Here is a 20,479-nt window from a genome sequence, read left to right as displayed (position 1 = left end):
AACAAAATCTAGGTAATTTTATTATTTACAAGAAGTAATATTCTTTAAACCTAGGTCAAAAAGGCAAGAGTATTGCTTAGAAATAATTTGTCTGTGGAATTACAAAACAACAACATTTAAGTTATAAATATTAACGAACCATTTTATTGTCTTGTAGAACTGGCCGTTTATAACAGCTCATGAATATTAATGAGAAGATGAGCACTACGCTCCGCCTACGTCCACATCGAAAGCCCGGAGCTGTCAGTCATCGAAGGAGCCAGACTCCCGAAAGCGCATCCTTTAGCAGTCTATTTAAAAAAAACTGGACATTTATGAGACACGAATCAGCTCAATCAAATAAAAGGACCAAAAAAGTGTGTAAACTGATGACCAGGAAAGTAAACTCGAATTAATTGTGTGAAGATGGGATTTTACATCACGCTGAGCAGGATCACCAACTGCTTCATCCAAAGAGCGACTTGAACAGGAATTCAGCTTGAAACTGCTGCTTAAATCTGTCGGACTACTAAATATTGTTGCTTTACAGGTATGTTTAATAGATAACGTGATTCCTACCTGATTAGCCTATACGTGCTGTAGCCTAAATATAAAAAAACAGCTCTGAAAGTCTCTCACACTGCTGCTTTTAGTGTCTGTGTTGACCGAAAGAAGGTTAAAATCCAAAATACTGCATAATGCTCTAACAATTAGACAAATGTAAAAGTTAACAGGATTCCCTCTCTTCTGGCGCACGTGCAGTAACGTTAGTGCTTAACTTTCCAACTAAACCGTTTAGTGTCCATAAACCTGTTCGGGGTTTCACTTATCGATTGTTGAATAGAATCACAGACAATGTTATGCTATTTTACAATGTTAGCCACACTGTTAGAAAGCCAGCTTTATCACAAACTAAAGTCACATTACAAATGCACATTTACTGTAAATATACACTTTCATTTATTTGTAAATTAGTTTTTTGAAGGCTAGATGAAAAAAAGACTGTATCAAGATGATATAGCTAATTTAGGAAGTGTATAAATATATAATCAAGTCATTTTATAATGTTATAATGATCACTTTTTCTGTGAATTTCAGGGAAAGTGACAAAACATTTTTTGTGCTAAAATGTATATGAATATTTAGCCTGTATAAATTTAATATTTTTATTAAAATAATTTGAACAACACTGAAACATTTAAAGCAAAATGAGACAAATCCCTGTTAAATTTGAGAAGTATGAGAATTGAAAGAAGGGAGTTTTAGGGGGACCAGTGGGGACTTCACATCCTCAGATGACAGGAATCTTATACTCGTTACACTCAGAACAAAACATATTGCTGCTTGTTCTAAATACTTATTTAAAATAAGCTGAAACAAGACAATTCTTGAGATTTTTAGGAATACTTAATTGTTTTATGTACAATCCACTTAAATTTGTTAACTTAACTGATTTGTGTTGAGACAACATGAATGAATTGTGTGGAACCCTGTGTTTTTTACAGTCTACAAATCAAGCAGATGAGAATTTGCTCACTGTCCTCAGCATTAGCATTGTTCTGGATTTGGAATAGATTACACAAATAGCGTTGGTGGTGTTAGTCTAATTACACTAATCTTCACTCAGCTATACGATAAAACTAAACATCATTAGATGGAGAAAGCGCAGCATCGTTCTTTTGGTCGAAGACCCTGAAACCAAAATTAATATTTTGGTCTACAACTGCAATATTTTCTGTCATTTTGTTTTTTGCATTTTAACATAAATCTGTTTAATATGTTTACCACTCAGTTAAATCACAAAACTATTTACATGAACTATTTACTTAGAGATCTACAGTACGTAGAAAGTACCTTTATATCAAGTGGCTTTAGAGTACATCTGGGTTGCGATCTACCAGAGCAAAGGGCTGCTGATCTTATTTAGTGTTTAAGCAGCAAGTATTTTTAGGCGGCGTGTTTAGATGGCAGGCTGTCAGTGTTTGCAAAGATCAAGTCAATAACGTTCTTATAAACTCTTCAGATTTTAAACCCGCTAATATTTGGGTTGATCTGCGACAACGTTACTGTCCGCAATGCTTTAATTAATTACTGTCCATTGAAAGCCTTCTTGAATTATGCCTTTGTGCATAATTTGTAGGATCAAATGCATGCTTTAAATGTTTAATAATTCATGTTCTTTTGTTATGGTGTCGTGCTTTGTCTTATGAAGCGCTGGATGCCTAGAATAGGCAAAGAGAGGAATAAGAATGGCGAAGATTTGTACAGAACAGTCCTATCCGTCACAACACAGGCTATCAGTCCGAGCCTCTGAAGATGAACTGGACCACACTGAAAATGGTGCAAGCAGGTAAGAATTACAAATCGAGACTCATACTGTGCATTTTTATTTCTTTTTTATATACAACATTCATGTTTTTGCATCTTCATGTCACAATGAAATTTGAGATGACCATGTTCTAGTTCATTGATAAAAATATCATTGAAATCTCACTTGTTATAATCTATGAATTACAATGGGTACAGAATATATTTGTATGTTTTAGAGTGTATGCACTGGTAGTGTTTCTTCTCTTACTGATAAACTTCTGGTGAAAGGTTAATGTGACTTTTTTCAACATCATTGGGTTTCTTTTACAGCATCGATGTTGTAATGTTATTAAAATTCTATCAGTTAAATAGATTTCAGCATTCATTTAGTTGTTCAGATGATGAAAAGCCGTTTACATGCACGTGCAGTCAGAATCAGTAGGCGAGCGCAGAAACTCCATTGAAAATACTGGGGTAAAAATACATTTTCATATTTTAAAGACATGGCGCGGGAAAATTGAATTTAATGCATTGATTCTTGTACAATCTGAGACTCTTCATATCGTATATCAATCAGGTAGTGAAGATGGATGATTTTTAAAGAAAACCGACCTGAAACGCACCGATTTTGTTACGATATACAGTCCACTGGAAGCGTTTGACCCTGGTTACTGGGTTCCATAAACAACAAATATGATAACAAATGAAAGCTAACAGGCTCTGTAAGTATTATAAGATATATTACAATATAATCATTAGTAACTACTGGAAACAGATCAACAAAGAATTGTAAAACATTTATTTATGAATTTTAAAAAATTACAAAATCAAAATGTATGAGAACAAGCCACTGTATATTGAAACATTTGTAATCTTTTTTGATTACAGTTTAAGGGAAAGTTCACTAAAAGATGACAATTCTGTCACCATTTTCTCTGCCTTCACTTGTTGCAAACCAGTTTGAGTTGTTTTGTTCTGTTGAACACAAAAGAAGATATTTTACAGAATGTTGTTAATTGGTAACTATTAGTGGCGCAATGGGTAGTGATGTCGCCTCACAGCAAAAAGTTCACTGGTTCGAGAGGTTTCCTCCGGGTGCTCCGGTTTCCCCCACAGTCCAAAGACATGCACTAGGTGAACTGCTTTAACTAAATCGGCCGTAGTGTATATGTGGGTGTGAATGCATAAGTGTATGGGTGTTTCCCAGTGCTGGGTTGTGTCTGGAAGGGCATCCGCTGTGTAGAACATATGCTGGATAAGTTGGCGGTTCATTCTGCTGTGGCGACCCCTGATTTATAAAAGGGACTAAGCTGAAGAAGAAGGAATGAATGAACAACTAATACTATGGAAGTCAACGGTTACTGGTTTCCTACATTCTTCAGTATAGTTTAATAAAAAAAAACTTGAACTGGTCTGGAAGAAGTGAAGAGAGAATAAATTAACTATCCTTTTAATTTCCACACTTTTCAGCCAATATACTGTTTGTAGTAATTACATTTTTTAAATGACATATTAGTGCATTTTAATCTCAGTTATCCCTGATAACAATCGAATACAAGGAGTGCATTTTTTAGTTAGGTCTTCATTGTTATTATTTTAATTTAGTTGGGTTATGAAGTACTGCCATTCATGTGGTGTAGTTGAGGTATATATGTGATAGAGGAAGTGAACATATAATAAAGAAAATAAAATAAAAAATGAAACATGAAATCAATAACATGCATTTGAGGAAATTTTTCATTTAATGCTGACTTCACTTTTGTTTTCTTAAAGACTGTTTGCCAAACTGTAATTTTTCTGAGACAATATGAAACAGGACATGATGCATATTTGTTGTCAAGCCAAATATATTTTTGACTTTAATAACAGCTTCTCTGCACACCTGTATTAGACTGTGACAAGTTCAATAAACACTGTTTAGCTGAAATAATTAAGATAGTGAGATAATAATTGTTTTTGTATTGCTCTGGAAGATTTATACACTGTAAAAATGCTGGGTTCCACACAGTTTGATTAAGTTAACTTAATCGTTTTTTACAAATTAAGTGGATTGAACATAAAACAATAAAGTTGTCCCTAATACACTTAAGAATTGTGTTGTTTCAACTAAGTAAGTAGTTTAAATAAGTAGTTTAAACAAGCAGCAAAGTGAAGTTTAATTATAAATTAATTTCGAGAGGATCACGTGCTTATGATTGATCACAGCTGGTCCCGCATCAGCTCACGATTGATTCACCAATCAGATGATTCCTAACTCACTATAAATAACCAGAGTTTTCTTATCTTAGTATCTTCGTCTTGAAGAATCCCCCCTACCCACCCCTTCTTCCCCCTCCTTTCCAGATGGGCGACACCGGGGCCCAGTGATTAGCACTGTTGCCTCACAGCAAGAATGTCTCCGGTTAAAGTTCCTACTAAACCAGTTGACATTTCTGTGTGGAGTTTGCTCGTTCTCTCCGTGCTCACGTGGATTTTCCTCAGGTTCTCCAGTTTCCTCCCACAGTCCAAAAACAAGCAACCTAAGTAAATTGAACATACCAAATTGATAACATACCAAACTCTTAGCAAGTGTACATCTCTCCTTAGCCATCCTATATCTGTCAATAGCCAGAAATTGGGGGAGTTCATCAAGATCTCCCTAAGCTCAAACTCCCCTCTTGCCCTGCAAACGGAAGGGAGCCCAGGGCTCGAGGATCTCATAAGATCAGGGCTCTCTCCCGGGACAGCATGCCAAACAAGCTTTATTATCAATAATCATCTAAGGATGAACTCTTAAAAAGTCGATGTTTGAGTGTAGAGCACAAACTTTATAATATTTATATGAAATTAGGATTGCTGTGTAAAGAATTATTGTTGTTTTGTTCCTTTTTATGGCTTAGTTTGAATAGGCTTTGATTTTTGAATTCTGCAACAACTTTGTCTTTTTTTCATCAGGCCTCATTCTCTATGTGACGACAACTCCTCTGACATTCAGGGGATTGTTTCCACTGAGGGATCCAGTAGAAGCTCTTTTACAGGTGCTGGGGCCATGGCGAGGTAACATCTAAAGCATCCAAACCCAAACCTGAATGTAGTTTGTCATGTGATCCCTGATTAGCACTAGCCAAAGTCAAATGCACACTCACTCAGCAACCCATTAGTTCAGTCATTGACACATCTGGTTTTACAATACAAGTCTAATGAAGAGAAACAAACTACTCGTCAAGCAGACTGCCAAAATTGAAATGTATTGGACTTTTACATTACTAAAAGCTAAGGATTTTAACTTGCCCCATTAAAAAAAATCTAATTAGTTACTTCTTGGCCGCATATTTTAAATGTGTCAAAACAAGCAAACTAGTTGTTTACACACACTTTCTTTCAACATAACCTTTCATTGACAAGTTCTAAAAACTCTAATAATATAATTGTATTCACAACAGACTGTTCAGGTCAGTGTCCTCATCAGGTAGCTATAAATACATGGAGAACTTTACAATTAAACCATATTGGTAAACAGAGGTAAATCAAACTAAAAGCTGGTGATTGGATGGTTGTTGGCTGGATTGAGGTAGCTTTACATGGACATAGGAAAATGAAGACCTTTTTTAAATGATTTAAGACATACAATACAATACTTTGATGAATTTAAGACTATATATGGGGTAATCTTTTTTATTTAAGATATTTTGAGATTTTAAAATCCTGTTGACACTCTGCATTCAATCAGTAAATGTTTTCTATTTAAGCCCATTAATTAAAGTTCAGCGGTGTGCAATGTTCATGGTCTATTATAATATTGTAATAGTTGTTTTAACTATCTGCAAGCTGACATACAATATCACAGCAATTCATAACGTTTTGATTCAGTGGCTAATTTATATGAATTTATATCAGTCCTACATTTTAGTATGATTTGCTCATCCCCCAATGACGGTTGGGTTTAGGGTTGGGGTTTGGGCATATGCCTCCTTATAAACAACATACATTTTTGAAAAAAAATTCAATCCTATGAATTCATAGGAATTTGCAACTTGTAGTATGTAAAATAGCTGTTTCCTCTTGAGATCAGGCTGATCACTACGCAGAAAACAAACACAGCACATCAATAAACTCCAAAAGTGCTTCTGTGCTTGAATCACCAAATAGTTTAAGATGTGGCCTGTATGTTTTATTTGTTTTGTTTTTAATACTTATGACAAGGGCCAGACAGAATCTGCAGACATTTTTTGCTATTTCTGCGCAGAATTTTGTAAAAAAAGCTGCAGGTTTATGTGGAATGATTTTAGGAGTAACATAACTAAAAACGTAATATATGAAATAAAAAATAATACCGTTTTAACTTTTATTTAATGTTTACAATGCAAATCCAATTAGATGCACTTATTTGGTAAACAAAGCAAGTCTCTCATATAATAAATCTCCCAAAAGACAGAAAATATTACTTTACAAACTGTATTGTAAATAAATCATAAAATTTTCATATTAGTCAATAATATTATTGAAATTAATTTAAAAACTGAATAAATATAAATGTACACACATTTACACACAACTAAATTAATAGACTCAATGATGGGCTACAAATTTGCGGAAATCTTCAAGCACATATTCTGTGTGGGCCTACTTATGAGATATGATATAGTTAAAGGGATATATCACCCAAAATGAAAATGCTGTCATCATTTCTTCATCACGCATTAGTTTCAAACTTGTTTGAGTTTATTTTATCTGTTAAATGGAAAAAAAGATATTTTGAAGAATATTGGACACTGGCATTACATAGTAATTTTTATCTTTCTATGTATGTCAGTGGCTTCCAGTTCCCAAATTTTTCACAATTTATTTTATTTAGTGTCCAAAAGAATAAAAGTTTGGAACAGTAAAGGGTCAGAAAATTGTCATATTTGGCTGAAATATCCCTTTGAGTAATATCACACAAGCAAGACAGCGCTCAAATACAGCAAACGGGACCACAATTGTATGAAACAAACATTGATTAAGTTACATTTTAAAATAAAATAGAAAAAATGTTAGTAAGAAGGTCATTGGTTCGAGCCTCGGCTGGGTCAGATGGCATTTCTGTGTGGAGTTTGCATGTTCTCCCTGTGTTCGTGTGGATTTCCTCTGGTTTCCCCCACAAGTCCAAAGACATGCGCTGTAGGTGAATTGAATAAGCTAAATTGTCTGTAGTTTGTTTTGGATGTGAGAGTGTATGGGTGTTTTCCAGTTCTGGGCTACAGCTGGAAGGGCATCTGCTGTGTAAAACTGGAATAGTTGGCGGTTCATTCCGCTGTGGTGACCCCTGATGAATAAAGCGACTAAGCCGAAGGAAAAGGAATGAATAAATGAATGAATGTTCCTATAAAAGCTAGAGCAGAACACTCATCAAGACAGGGACATCCACCACCTACTGGCTAAACCTAACCCTAACACTACTCAGCAAAATCTAATTTAAAGGGGCAGTTCACCTAAAAATGAAGGTTCTGCCATTATTTCCTCACCCTTGCTCAAAACCTACTTGACTTTTTTTCTTTCGTTAAACACAAAAGAAGATATTTTGAAAAATGCTTAAAGTTGGGACCTATTAACTTGAATAGCCATTTGTTTCCTACTTTGGAAGTCAATAGGTGCCTGCAACCAGCATTCTTTAAAGTATCTTATCTTGTGCTCAAGAAAAAAGAATCTCATAAAGGATTAAAACTACATGAGGTAATTTTTATCCAAAATAATAATTAAAACGAATCCCAAAAACTTTTAGATGCCATGCCACATAGCCTGATCGAGTGTGCATTTGACATGGGTCGACCAGAAAGCTACATACTGTATAAAGTGTTCAGAAATGTTTCTGTTTGACATGTTTGGGTCTCGCAGGCTCACTCAGTTCGTGATAGTGCTGAGGAACTGGGCCACACACAGGCTTCACAGAGAGGTTGAGCGTCCTGACTCCTTCTTAGAGCGATTTCGTGGACCAGACCTCAAAGACATATCTAGCAGAGGGAGTAATGCCCGATCCTCTATAGGCCTTCCCGACAGGCCTCATAAGAGGAAGTAAGTTGAAAAAAAAAAGACTTTCTGTACGGTTTCTCTTTGCACAGACAGTCAGAGATACCACTGGTATAATAAGTGGCCTTGAAAATGAAAGAATCGTGCTGAGAATCGTGCAGCACAAGTGAAGAAATATTCCCGCAGATGATTCATACAGAAGCAGAGCACATAAATAAAAAGATTGGGTTTAACCAGATGTTCAAATCTGAAAACAGTATGTATGTTTCCTTCACTAGGTACAATACTATTACAGTAGCTTGCACAATAGAAACACCGTAGACATAGATACTAAATCAGTGGTTGTCCTAGATTCTGATCCCTCAGTGTGATGAACAATAATGACATCAAAATGAATGCCTTTTGCTCCTCAAGAAAAGCCAATCCCTGGCCTCTGGCAGTTTACAATATGAACAACTGCAACAACACAGATGAGTAAGTACTCTTTAGAAACAAACCCACTTAATATAGAAGTAGATAGTGTTTTATAAATGACAGACATATTCATTCTGTCTTTAGATACATGCAGGCAGTAGATTGTAGGATTTTAAATGAAAAGAAACTCTTAACAGTATGTTTCTGAAGTATTCATTTAATATCAGTAGATTATAGTATAGTACTAAGGCTTAGTTTGTTAGTAGTGTTCGGCGAGTATTGGTAGTGCTAATGCTGCCATCTGCTGGTTAACATGAGTGTACTCAGTGCTGCCAACTTAAAGGGATAGTTCACCCCAACATGAAAATCTCGTCGTCATTTACTCACCTATTATGTTAGTCAAACCTTTTGAGTTTCTTTTTTTTGTGTTGAACACAAAGAAGATATTTTGTAGAATGTTGAAAACCGGTAACCATTGACTTATGCTATAGATGTAAAATGATTTACAAAGTTCGTCAGAATATCTTCATGTGTGTTCAACAAAAGAAACTCATAAATGTTTGAGAGTGGGTAATTTGTGATTTATTTTTAATTTGTGAGTGAACTATGCCTTTAACATTTTTTGCAATGTTTTAAAATACACTTCTTTTTTTTAAAGAAACAAGTTTAACTTTTTAAAATGTATTCAGCAACTTATTAAAAGTGACTAACAAATGGAGGAATATATTTTACTCTATATTACACGAATAGAAGACACCACTGAACCGCTTGCCAGCCAAGCAGCACATCAGCCTGGAGTTAATTACATATAAATTACATTTACGATACACTTTATTAGGTTGTACATAAAATGAATGATCATTTAGTGCTCGTTTTCTGTCAAGGCATTATGCATCACGTTAAGAGAAATTTACTGTGAGCAATGTTTTCCTTTAGTTCAGTGACTATATTAATACTGTACATTGTGTAAGTGGACAATCTTTATATTTATTTTTATACTATAAAATATATCTGTTAAAGGTGCAGTATGTAAGTTTGACACCCAGTGGATGAACTAGGTATTGCAATCCTGGATCAAAACAAATGCAAGTGCCAGATTGAAGACCAGGTCTGATGATCGAGTCTAAAGGCTGATTTAATTCGTGTTCTAAATGAAAGCAACGGCACGCGACAGAAGGAATATTTTCCATATTAAAATTAGTTTTTGTTTTAACCAACACCTCGAATTGATTAGAAACGGCTCCAATTTCCTGCAGCTGAAAAACAGAAAACTGATAATGATCACCTCAGATACACCTCATGTGCTTTATTCAGTGTTAAATGCTAATAATGTGAGTTTGAATGCCTTTTTACATGACATTTATTGCCATACTACTGAAAGCAGAAGCAGATAGTTCACCTCAGATCTTAAAAATAAAAGAAACTTTTTGAAACTGAACTTTAGAACTGAGACTCAAATCCGGATGCATGCTTTGAGAGTCTTTCTGAGTGAATGATTGAAATACGCTGTTTTCCAACAAGGCAACTCGGGGTGCTGAAATGTTGAATTGGCTAAACTGGCATTGGGTGGGTTAAAGAGATCAAAACAAAGACAGATGTTCCGGCACATATCGCACATTTTCAAAGCAGAATATCTGACTTCAGAATTGTTTTTCAGATAAACAAGAATGTGCACTTAACATGTTTCCTAAATATCTGCAAACATATTAAAGTATTTTTATGTTTTAGAAGAGTCAAGAACTTACTTAAAGCACCTTTAACTAACTGTTGCCCATATACTAGGCCAGACATTGTTTTCATTTTTATATAAGGTTTACAAATTGCGATTCCAATTAGAACAATTTGTTGGGTAAACAAAGTATATTATTTGTCTTAGTCTTAGTCTTATTTGGTTTATTTCAGCTAGAATAAATGTAGTTTTTAGTTTTTAGAAAAACATTTTATGGTCAATATTTTTTTTTTTCCGATTGGCTACAGAACAAAACATCGTTACACGATAACTTGCCTGATTACCCTAACTTGCCTTAAATTTTTAATGGCACTTAAGCTGAATAGTAGTATCTTGAAAAATATCTAGTTAAAGATTATTTACTGTCATCATGGCAAAAATAAAAGAAATCCTTTATTAGAAATGACTTATTTTTAAACATAATAGTTTTAATATGTTGAAAAAAATCTTCTTTCCATTAAATAGAAATTAGGGGAAAAATAAACAGGGGGGGCTAATAATTCAGGAGGGCTAATAATTCTGCCTTCAACTGTACATTTACAGTTGAAGGCAGAATTATTAGCCCCCCTTTGAATTTTCTTTTCTTTTTTAAATATTTAAACCAAATGGTGTATAACAAAGCAAGAAAATTTTCCACAGTATGTCTGATCATATTTTTTCTTCTGGAGAAAGTCTTATTTGTTTTATTATTTTATTTATAAACCATTTTAAGGTCAAAATTATTAGCCCCTTTAAGCTATTTTTTTTCGATAGTCTACAGAACAAACCATTTTTATACAATAATTTGCCTAATTTCCCTTAAATGTCACTTTAAGCTGTAGAAGTGTCTTGAAAAATATCTAGTCAAATATTATTTACTGTCATCATGATGTCATCAAGATCAAAGATAAAATAAATTAGTTATTAGAAATGAGTTAAACTATTATGTTTAGAAATGTGTTGAAAAAAATCTCTCCATTAAACAGAAATTGGGGAAAAAAATAAATGGGGGCTTATAATTAAGGAGGGCTAATAATTCTGACTTTAACTGTATTGTACATAGATCATAAACTGTAGAAAATGTTGGGTTCCACACAATCAATTTGTGTTGGGACAATGTGAAGAAATTAAGTCAGCTTATTAGTTTTTACAAATTTAAGTAGATTCAACATAAAACAATTAGGTTGTCTCAAAAAAACTTAAGCATTGCGTTTTCAGGTCATTTCGGATAAGTGGTTTGAACAAACAGCAAACATAATTTTTTAATGCATAAACTTTTGCATGCTCTTGAATAATATTACTGACTAACATAAAAACTGAAAAAAAAACATATTCACACACATTTACATAAATAAGTAAATAAATAAATAGACTTAGTGAGTACATTTACATGGACACCAATAATCTGATTTTAATACAAATAAGACAATACTCTGATTAAGAGTCTACCATGTAAACAGCAATTTTTTGATTAATTTAATCTGATTAAGGTCGTAATCGAACTAAACAGAAATTGAATTAAGACGTGTGGAGTATGACGATTTTAGTCGCTTTATTGAAGTGCAGTACAGACATGTAAACACCGCAATCAAACTATTATCGACTTTTCTCTGCATTTTGCGACAGGATAGTCTATACACACACGGCTGTTTGACACTATTCTGTGCACCTACTGAGTCAGTAAAGGCATCACGAACATCTGCATTGCAAAATGCAGAGGTTTTTTCTCCCATTCGGTGTGCAGTATGAAATTCTATTAAAACTAGACTCTTCCAGCAGTTCATACTCGCATCCGATATCTCGCTTGTCACGGGGGGCATGCCTGAAATGTTCCTGAATGAAAGTGAAAGTGCCAAACTGCAGTTAAAGTCGACAAAATCAAAATGAAACACCAATAATTACATGAAACTCCAGAGGAAATGTGGATAGCGCGGTGGTGCAATAACGTGTAAAACGGGATCATGACAGGAACATTCAACAGGCAACTCATGTAAACACCTTAATCATATTATTGTCTTGTTCAGATTAAGCCAAATAATTCAATTACTGATGTCCATGTAAATGTTGTCAATGATTGGCTACAAATCTCATTCCGTGTGGATCAACGATTTATGATTTTTCTTTTATCTACTTTTTCGAAATGCATTATGGGACTCTCTGCTTCACTTTCATTTACATTTTTAATAATTTCTATCAATAAATTTAATAAGAAGTCATATAAAGAAGTAAATCTGTATGTAAATTGAAACGTTCTGTTAGCTCAATACCTCTCAGTCATTTTTAATATGTCATCTTGTATATATGAAGGTGGTATGTCACTTTAGATGCACTAAATATGCAACTTTTAGTAACAGCTTGACTGGTCTTTTTCAACTGCTTGAAAATGAGTTGGCAAAACTGAGCATACTAGTGCTAGTTCCCAGTAGTCACCCGTAGACAGCAGACTAGTTGCTAATTCAACTAAAAACAATGTTACCTTCAGCAAAAAAGAGGACAAAAAGGAGGAAATAAAAAAAGATGGAGACAAAAAGGAAGAGAAAAAAGATGAGAAGGAAGAGAAAAAAGATGAGAAAAAGGAAGAGAAAAAAGATGAGAAGGAAGAGAAAAAAGATGAGAAAAAGGATGAAAAGAAGGACGAGAAAAAAGACGAAAAGAAGGATGAGAAAAAGGACGAAAAGAAGGATGATAAGAAAGATGATAAAAAAGATGATAAAAAGAAAGATGCTCCTCCTCTGCCGTGAGTATGACACAACCAAAATATTTAAAAGTAGTGGGATTTTGTCAGATTGGAGAAAGTTAACAGTAATATCTAAAATGGATGCTGTGTTTTAGTATAGAAGTGAACGTGGCCAGGCCATAATTCAGTCTGTGTTTCAGGAAGGAAGTGTGGATCATGGATCCGGCTTCAGACAAGTATTACAGATGGCTGTCCATCATTGCAGCTCCAGTGTTTTACAACCTGATGATGCTGGTGACGAGGTCTGTTCACTCACTGTGTTTCACAGGCTGTGTGGAGAGAGATTTAGCACCTGCTTCATTGTCTGTTTTTCTTCAGGGCCTGTTTCAACGAGCTTCAGAACACTTACACAATACTCTGGATAGTCCTGGACTACACTTCAGATGCAATCTACTACACGGACACGTTTGTCAGGTCCAGAACAGGTGTGGTGGCATTTTATTCAGATTTTTAATTTGTATAAAATACACTTACAAACTTATCTCTTTTTTTTTTGCAATGTACAATTAATTATTGACCTGGTTTCTGCAGGTTTCATTTACTTAATCATTACTAAAAATGAAGGATAGTTGTACTTGCTTCATTAAAAAAATCTAATTAGTTACTTCTAGGACAGACATTTTAAATGTGTCAAAACAAGCAAAACAAGTAGCTTACACACTTTCTTTTAACATAACCTTTCATTGACAAGTTCTAATAACTCTAATAATCTAAATGTATTCACAACAGTCTGTTCAGGTCAGTGTCCTCATCAGGTAGCTATAAATACATAGTGAAATGTACAATTAAACCATATTGGTAAACAGAGATAATAAATCAAACTTTTGTTAAAAGTTTTAGAGATGGATTGGGGGTGATTGGATGGTTGTTTGCCCGTTTGAGGTATCTTTACATGAACATAAGAAAATGAAGATCTTTTTAAAAGATTTAAGACATACAACACTAATTTCCGGATGAATTTAAGACTATATATGGGCTAAAACTTTGTTTTTGAAATTTAGGACATGTTAAGACACCGCGGACATCCTGCATTTTGTTTTTTATAAAAACATAACACTCAATAGTGTACATCATGTATATATGTTAACAAAATTATCACAGTGTTAATACCTGATACTAACTAGAACATGCACCAAAACACTAGCAGACAACACAGCAATTATACAGCACCATCAAAAAAAAAAAAAAATCTCAGCCAGACTTATGGAATAAGAAACAAAATAGAATGACATGCAAAAAGGAAGGAGAGAAATGTTTTTTTTAACCAAAAAATCATTACAGGAACATTACAGAAACCTATACATCTCAGAAAGGGGCCCCATATTTTGTCATACAACTATTGTTTGCCATATCTAGAGAAACGTAACCTTTCCAGCTTGAGGGCAGAAACCATTTCAGCTAACCATTTAAAAAAATTTGGAGGTGTCGTGGATTTCCACTCCATCAGAATCACTCTCTTGGCCAGCACCATGATATCTGCATTTAATCATTTGGATTGATTTGATTATTCTGTAAACCAGGGGTGCCCAAAGTTTTTCTTATGAAGGGCCAAACACCAAACATAATTGAGGGCTGTTGGCCGAAGGTAAATATAGCAAACTGGATTACAAAGTTGCTGTGGGTAATTTCCTATTTTTTAAAAATAATATTTAAAAATAAATAGAAGGTATTACTTTAATCATATTAGGTTAACTATTGCATTATAATTTTGCACATTTTATAATTAACTTATTACAATGAAAACAAACTCCTTTAATAACACAATGGATTTCAATGCACATTTAATTTAATCTGATTCATTCACGTCATTTAATTGAAAGATTTCATACAAGCTTGCTTTTTTGTAGCTCAACAATAAGACAAACAAGCAAAAGGTTGCATTAAATTGGAAAAGACAATCTCTATTAAAGGCAATCACCCCACCCCCCATACCCTCCCCTTCATTTTTACTTTCTTCTTAAATGGGTTGACAGGCCAAATCAAAGCTAATCATGGGCCAACTTTGGCCCGCGGGCCCTAATTTGGGCATCTCCGCTATAAAATAAAAACTTCCCAATTAAAAATAAAAATGTGTTGTTTTTTTTACAAAAATGTGCCCCATTTTTAGACATATTGATATTTCAAGAGTGCACACTCCCAGGAGAGAACCCTTAGCTTGGGGATAATTGAGCCCAGAGCTCCCACCTGGTCAATGAGCAAGGGAGTATTAGATCAGGAATATTCCGATCAAATACATACCTAATAAATCCAGGGAAGCAGAATTTTTAAGTAGCCATTCATCAAGTACACATTAAATTGCTCTAAGAGAAGTTTATTTATAAACTAATTACGAGAGAATCACATGCTTATGATTGACCACGACTGGTCCCGCATTAGCTATCATATGATTTACCAATCAGACAGATCCAAACATACATAAATAACCAAATTTCCTTACCTTAGTCATCTACGCCTTGAAGTCCCGATTGGGCCAATTGGGGTTTCTGTGTGGAGTTTACATGTTCTCCCCATGGCTCACGTGGGTTTCCCCCAGGTGCTCCGGTTTCCTCTCACAGTTCAAAGACATGCAGGGCTCTATTTTGACGATCCATGTGCAAAGTGCAAAGCACAGGGTGCAAACACATTAAAGGTGTGTCCGAATCCACTTTTGCTATTTTAAGAACGGAAAAATCTGCTTTGCGCCGTGGCGCATGGTCTTACGGGGTTGAGCTTATTCTCTTAATGAGTTATAGGTGTGTTTTGAGAATAAACCAGTCAGAGTCTCATCTCCTATTCCCTTTAAGAGTCAGTTGCATCGCGCCATTGTGCATTTGCTATTTACATGACAGGCTTTGTAAGTGGAAAAACTGAACCCTTCACTAGCGAGAAAACAGTTTAAAAAGAGCATCTGCAGCGCGAGAATGAGAGAAAAAGCCTCCTCATTGTTTACTTTCACTTTCACTCTCAAGGATAAGGAAAGATGTTGTACGCACAGACATCCATTAGCCTACATAATAATTTCATTTGTTAAGCGCAAAGATTTGTTTCAAACTATTTCTAAATTCAGTTCTACTTTCCAGCAAATGAATAAATGAACAATAATAACGAAGTGTGTTCAAAAACGGAGTTATATCCAAATACACATGCTGTGCCTCATATATGGTCTAAAACCTGACAGGTGGGCAAATCTAAGCCTGTTTTTAATAAAACAAATATAAATATGCATATAATAAATATAATACTGCTAATAATAATAACATTATACAAAAGCAAATTGTCATGAATAAACTGGAAAAGCACACCAAGACGAAGAAGGCATGAAAGTATGGTTTTCATATTTAAGTAGGCTAGGAAATAATATGTTGTGTAATATTTTAATCCTTTTTAATTCTTATTATATCCTATATATATCCTTAATATTTTAATTCTTTTTCATTTGTAAAGATATTTGCGTATTGCTGTACACCCTGTGTGTATTAAGCAATGTGTAAGTGAGGCGCACAACTAACGCGCTCTGCGCTGGACTATAGACCTGATTTGATCTGGTATATTGAACAGTCTATTTAAGTTCCTCAAAATAGCAACGCGCCAGCAATGCGCCTCAACATGCCTCCTTTTTTAGATTTTTTAGATCGTTTATGGGCGCACATATGAGCGCAAATGCATTTGTTATTTAAACAGCGAGGTGCAAAATGTCAAAACGACTCTTGCACCAAGCTGAAACTAGCAAACAACACACGTCGCACCACATTGTGCCGGGTGTATGATAGGGCTCGCAGTATAAGTTTTAGTACTGGGCATTTACCGCATAAATATGCTGGTATAGTTGGTGCTTCATTCCGCAGTGGCAGCCCCTAATAACCAAGGAATAGGCAGAGTGTATTCCTTACATTTTAAAAAGTATTCTTTACATTTTCTCACAGGTTTCTTGGAACAGGGTCTCCTCGTCAAGGACTCCAAAAAGCTGATAAACAATTACAGGACAATCCCACAGTTCAAATACGACATGATCTCCATGATCCCCACAGATTTCTTTATGCTAAAAGTGGGATTCAACAACCCTGAACTTCGCTTCAACCGTCTCTTCAAAATGGCTCGTCTCTTCGAGTTCTTCGACCGCACGGAAACCCGAACAAACTACCCCAACATTTTCCGCATCAGCAACCTCGTGCTATACATCCTCGTCATCATCCACTGGAATGCTTGCATCTTCTTTGCCATTTCCAAAACCATCGGCTTTGGGACCGACACCTGGGTGTATCCCAACATCAGCCACCCCGAATATGGACGCCTGGCCAGAAAATACATCTACTGTTTGTACTGGTCCACTCTCACCCTCACCACCATCGGAGAAACGCCGCCTCCAGTCAGAGACATCGAGTACCTATTTGTAGTCATGGACTTCCTTATCGGCGTGCTGATTTTCGCTACCATTGTCGGTAATGTCGGCGCCATGATCTCCAACATGAACGCATCCCGTGCTGAATTCCAAGCCAAGATTGACTCCATTAAGCAGTACATGCAGTTTCGTAAGGTCAGCAAAGACCTGGAGGCCAGAGTCATCAAATGGTTTGACTACCTCTGGACAGAAAAGAAGACCTGCGATGAGAAGGAGGTCTTGAAGAATCTTCCAGACAAGCTCAAAGCTGAGATCGCCATTAACGTCCATCTGGACACCCTGAAGAAGGTGCGAATCTTCCAAGATTGCGAAGCCGGACTTCTGATTGAGTTGGTGTTGAAGCTGCAACCTCAAGTCTTCAGTCCTGGAGATTATATATGTAAAAAAGGCGACATCGGTCGAGAAATGTACATCATTAAAGAAGGAAAACTCGCTGTTGTGGCTGATGATGGCATCACACAGTTTGTTGTCCTCAGCGATGGCGCTTATTTTGGAGAAATCAGCATCCTTGGGATCAAAGGCAGTAAAGCTGGAAACAGAAGAACGGCAAATATTCGTAGCGTCGGCTACTCTGACCTTTTTGCTCTCTCAAAAGACGACCTGGTGGAAGCGCTTACTGAGTATCCCGATGCCAAAAAAGCCCTGGAGGAGAAAGGAAAGGCCATTTTAAGAAAGGATAATCTTCTGGACGAAGCGGTGGCGGCTGCAGGAGCTGATCCTAAAGATCTGGAGGAGAAGATTCACCGCCTCGAGGGAAACCTTGACATTATGACTGGCAAATTCGCCAAGCTGATGGCAGAGTACACGTCCTACCAGGGCAAGATCAAGCAGAGGATCACCAACATGGAGAATAAAGTGAAAACGCTGCGGCCCGAAGACCTGTCTGAGGTGATCGAGGACAAAAAGGAAGAGGAGAAGAAGACAAAATAGTACTCCGCATAGACTTTGGGGCTAAAATGGGGTTTCCTATGTATGTACATTTCTACACATAGTATGTTACTTTGAAACTGTTTATACATATCTATTTATACATTTGACATATGACAATGATGTATTAATTGCCATTTATTTGTGTTAAAAGGATAGTTCACCCACATTTCTGTCATCACTTACCCACCCCTTCACTTGTTGCAAACCTGTTAGACTTTCTTCTGTTGAACACAAAAGAATTTATTTTGGCGAAAGCTAAAAACTTTGAACCACTGACTTCCATAGGATTGTTTTTTCCTACAATACAAGTTGATCTTGCTCCAGATCTTTAGTCTACAGATTAAAGAGCCCCTATTTTGCATTTTAAAAGGCCATATTTTGGTTTTGGGTCTCTCCAACAACAAGCAGATTTGCATGCAAGGTCAAAAAAAACACGTTCATTGTCTTATAATATGCATTTATTTTTACCCCAATGATTCGTTCAGTGATTGATTTGTTCCTAAACCCCTCCTTTGCGTGAGGCTAATCTGCGCTGATTGGACCGATGACTCAGTCTGTTGTTATTGGTCGACTGCGTTCAGCTTGTGAAGTAGCACATAGAGTATGTGAGAGCCCAATGCAGAAATGCATTAATGCAGTTAAACACCCCCATATTACTCTACTTTTAACGCTTACCCCAAGTAATAACAACGACACACATTCAGTAATAATCCACACAGTGGCTAAAGGTAAACTGTTTTGAAAATTGACCATCCCATACAGATTTAACCTGAGAGATACATTACTTGATCTATAATGGATAAGTGATTACAAGCGGTGTCGAACAATTACAAGTTACAACACACAGCTAAATACATATTTTGCAAACTACACCACAAAACAAGGCAACAAATTTAATCACACTTACATGTTATGATCCGGAGGAAGAAGAAACTGGTCCATGTGAACTGCAACAATTACTGAAAGTCCCAAAGATAATAGTCTCTGCTTCTCCCTCCTTTAATAGCAAACAGCCAGCAAATCCTGCCCTGCAGTGTAGGTTATTGTATCAAAAATCAGAAAATGAAAGGAACAAACACAGCACTAGGTTGACTATACTATGGTATTGTTGTGAAAATGAACTTTTAACCCTGTATTCCCCACAGCCGATTCTTTATCTCTCAATGATCATCATCATCATCGTGTCATGATCAGTCCTGTGATCCGCCGTGCTCTGCTAGTGAGTAAAGGGAAAGGCACATTCACGTTTTACCAGATCCAGCACTTCATATTTGGTGATGTTCGGTATCGACGTCGACACGTGCAGGCAAAAGATCCAAACCCAACACGATTTCTTTATTTGACTCTGAGTCGACTCTTTCGTTAAAGAATCAATAGTTTTAAACATGGTGCACTTTCAGATTTACACCTCAGCTTGATGTTTTCATTCACTTAGTGCTGTGATACACACTGCATGCAAGGTCATTTTCAAAAACCCATAATAGAGGCTCTTTAAAGAAACTCATAAAGGTTTGGAATCACTTGAGGGTGAGTTAATTTTAGTTTTTGGGTAAACTATACCTTTAAAAATGTAACACTGACATTGCGCTTATTCAGTTTATGCAGTATGGGACAGTTCAGATGACACAAAACACTGGATTTTCTTTTTATGCTCTCAGGAAAGACTATTATTTAAAAGATCGGGGTTGGTAAGGTCTCTAATGCTTAATCAGGCTGCATTTTTAATGTTATTTTAATGTATTCCTGTAATAATAATGCTGAATTTCCGGTATCAATACACCAGTCTTCACATGAAGCTATTCTAATAAGATGATTTGATGCTCAAGAAATTTTTGTATCATGAAAATGGTTGTTCTGTCAGTCATGAAGATGTTTTTTTTGTTCCTGATTTTTTTTTTTGAGTAAATATAAAAGTAGAAAGAACAGTATTTATTTGAAAAAGTAATTTTTGTAATATTATAAAGGACTTTACTAATAACTTTGATCAATTTAATGCATCATTTTTTATTATTACTATTTTGAATTGTTCCGACCCCAC

General features: G+C 35.6%; 1 protein-coding gene across 3 annotated transcripts; it reads left to right on the top strand.

The window, feature by feature from the left end:
- Nucleotides 1-2,228: 2,228 nt before the first annotated feature.
- On the top strand, nt 2,229-18,441 carry cnga3a (cyclic nucleotide gated channel subunit alpha 3a). Of its 3 annotated transcripts, none has more exons than XM_056459107.1 (8): nt 2,229-2,329; nt 5,224-5,325; nt 8,188-8,319; nt 8,689-8,748; nt 12,879-13,133; nt 13,274-13,375; nt 13,452-13,558; nt 17,036-18,441. In XM_056459107.1, the coding sequence occupies exons 1-8, from the start codon at nt 2,229-2,231 to the stop codon at nt 18,439-18,441; spliced, it is 2,265 nt and encodes a 754-aa protein (XP_056315082.1). The 3 variants fall into 3 exon arrangements, with proteins under 3 accessions (XP_056315082.1, XP_056315081.1, XP_056315083.1); XM_056459106.1 differs by having other exon boundaries at nt 8,143-8,319; XM_056459108.1 differs by lacking the exons at nt 8,689-8,748; nt 12,879-13,133 and having other exon boundaries at nt 8,143-8,319.
- The last annotated feature ends 2,038 nt before the right edge of the window (nt 18,442-20,479 follow it).

The sequence above is a fragment of the Danio aesculapii genome, chromosome 6, assembly GCF_903798145.1.
Source record: "Danio aesculapii chromosome 6, fDanAes4.1, whole genome shotgun sequence".
In the NCBI taxonomy this organism is placed as follows: domain Eukaryota; kingdom Metazoa; phylum Chordata; class Actinopteri; order Cypriniformes; family Danionidae; genus Danio; species Danio aesculapii.
Note: the sequence above shows the minus strand (reverse complement) of the source record. Positions and strands in the feature narration are given on the sequence as shown.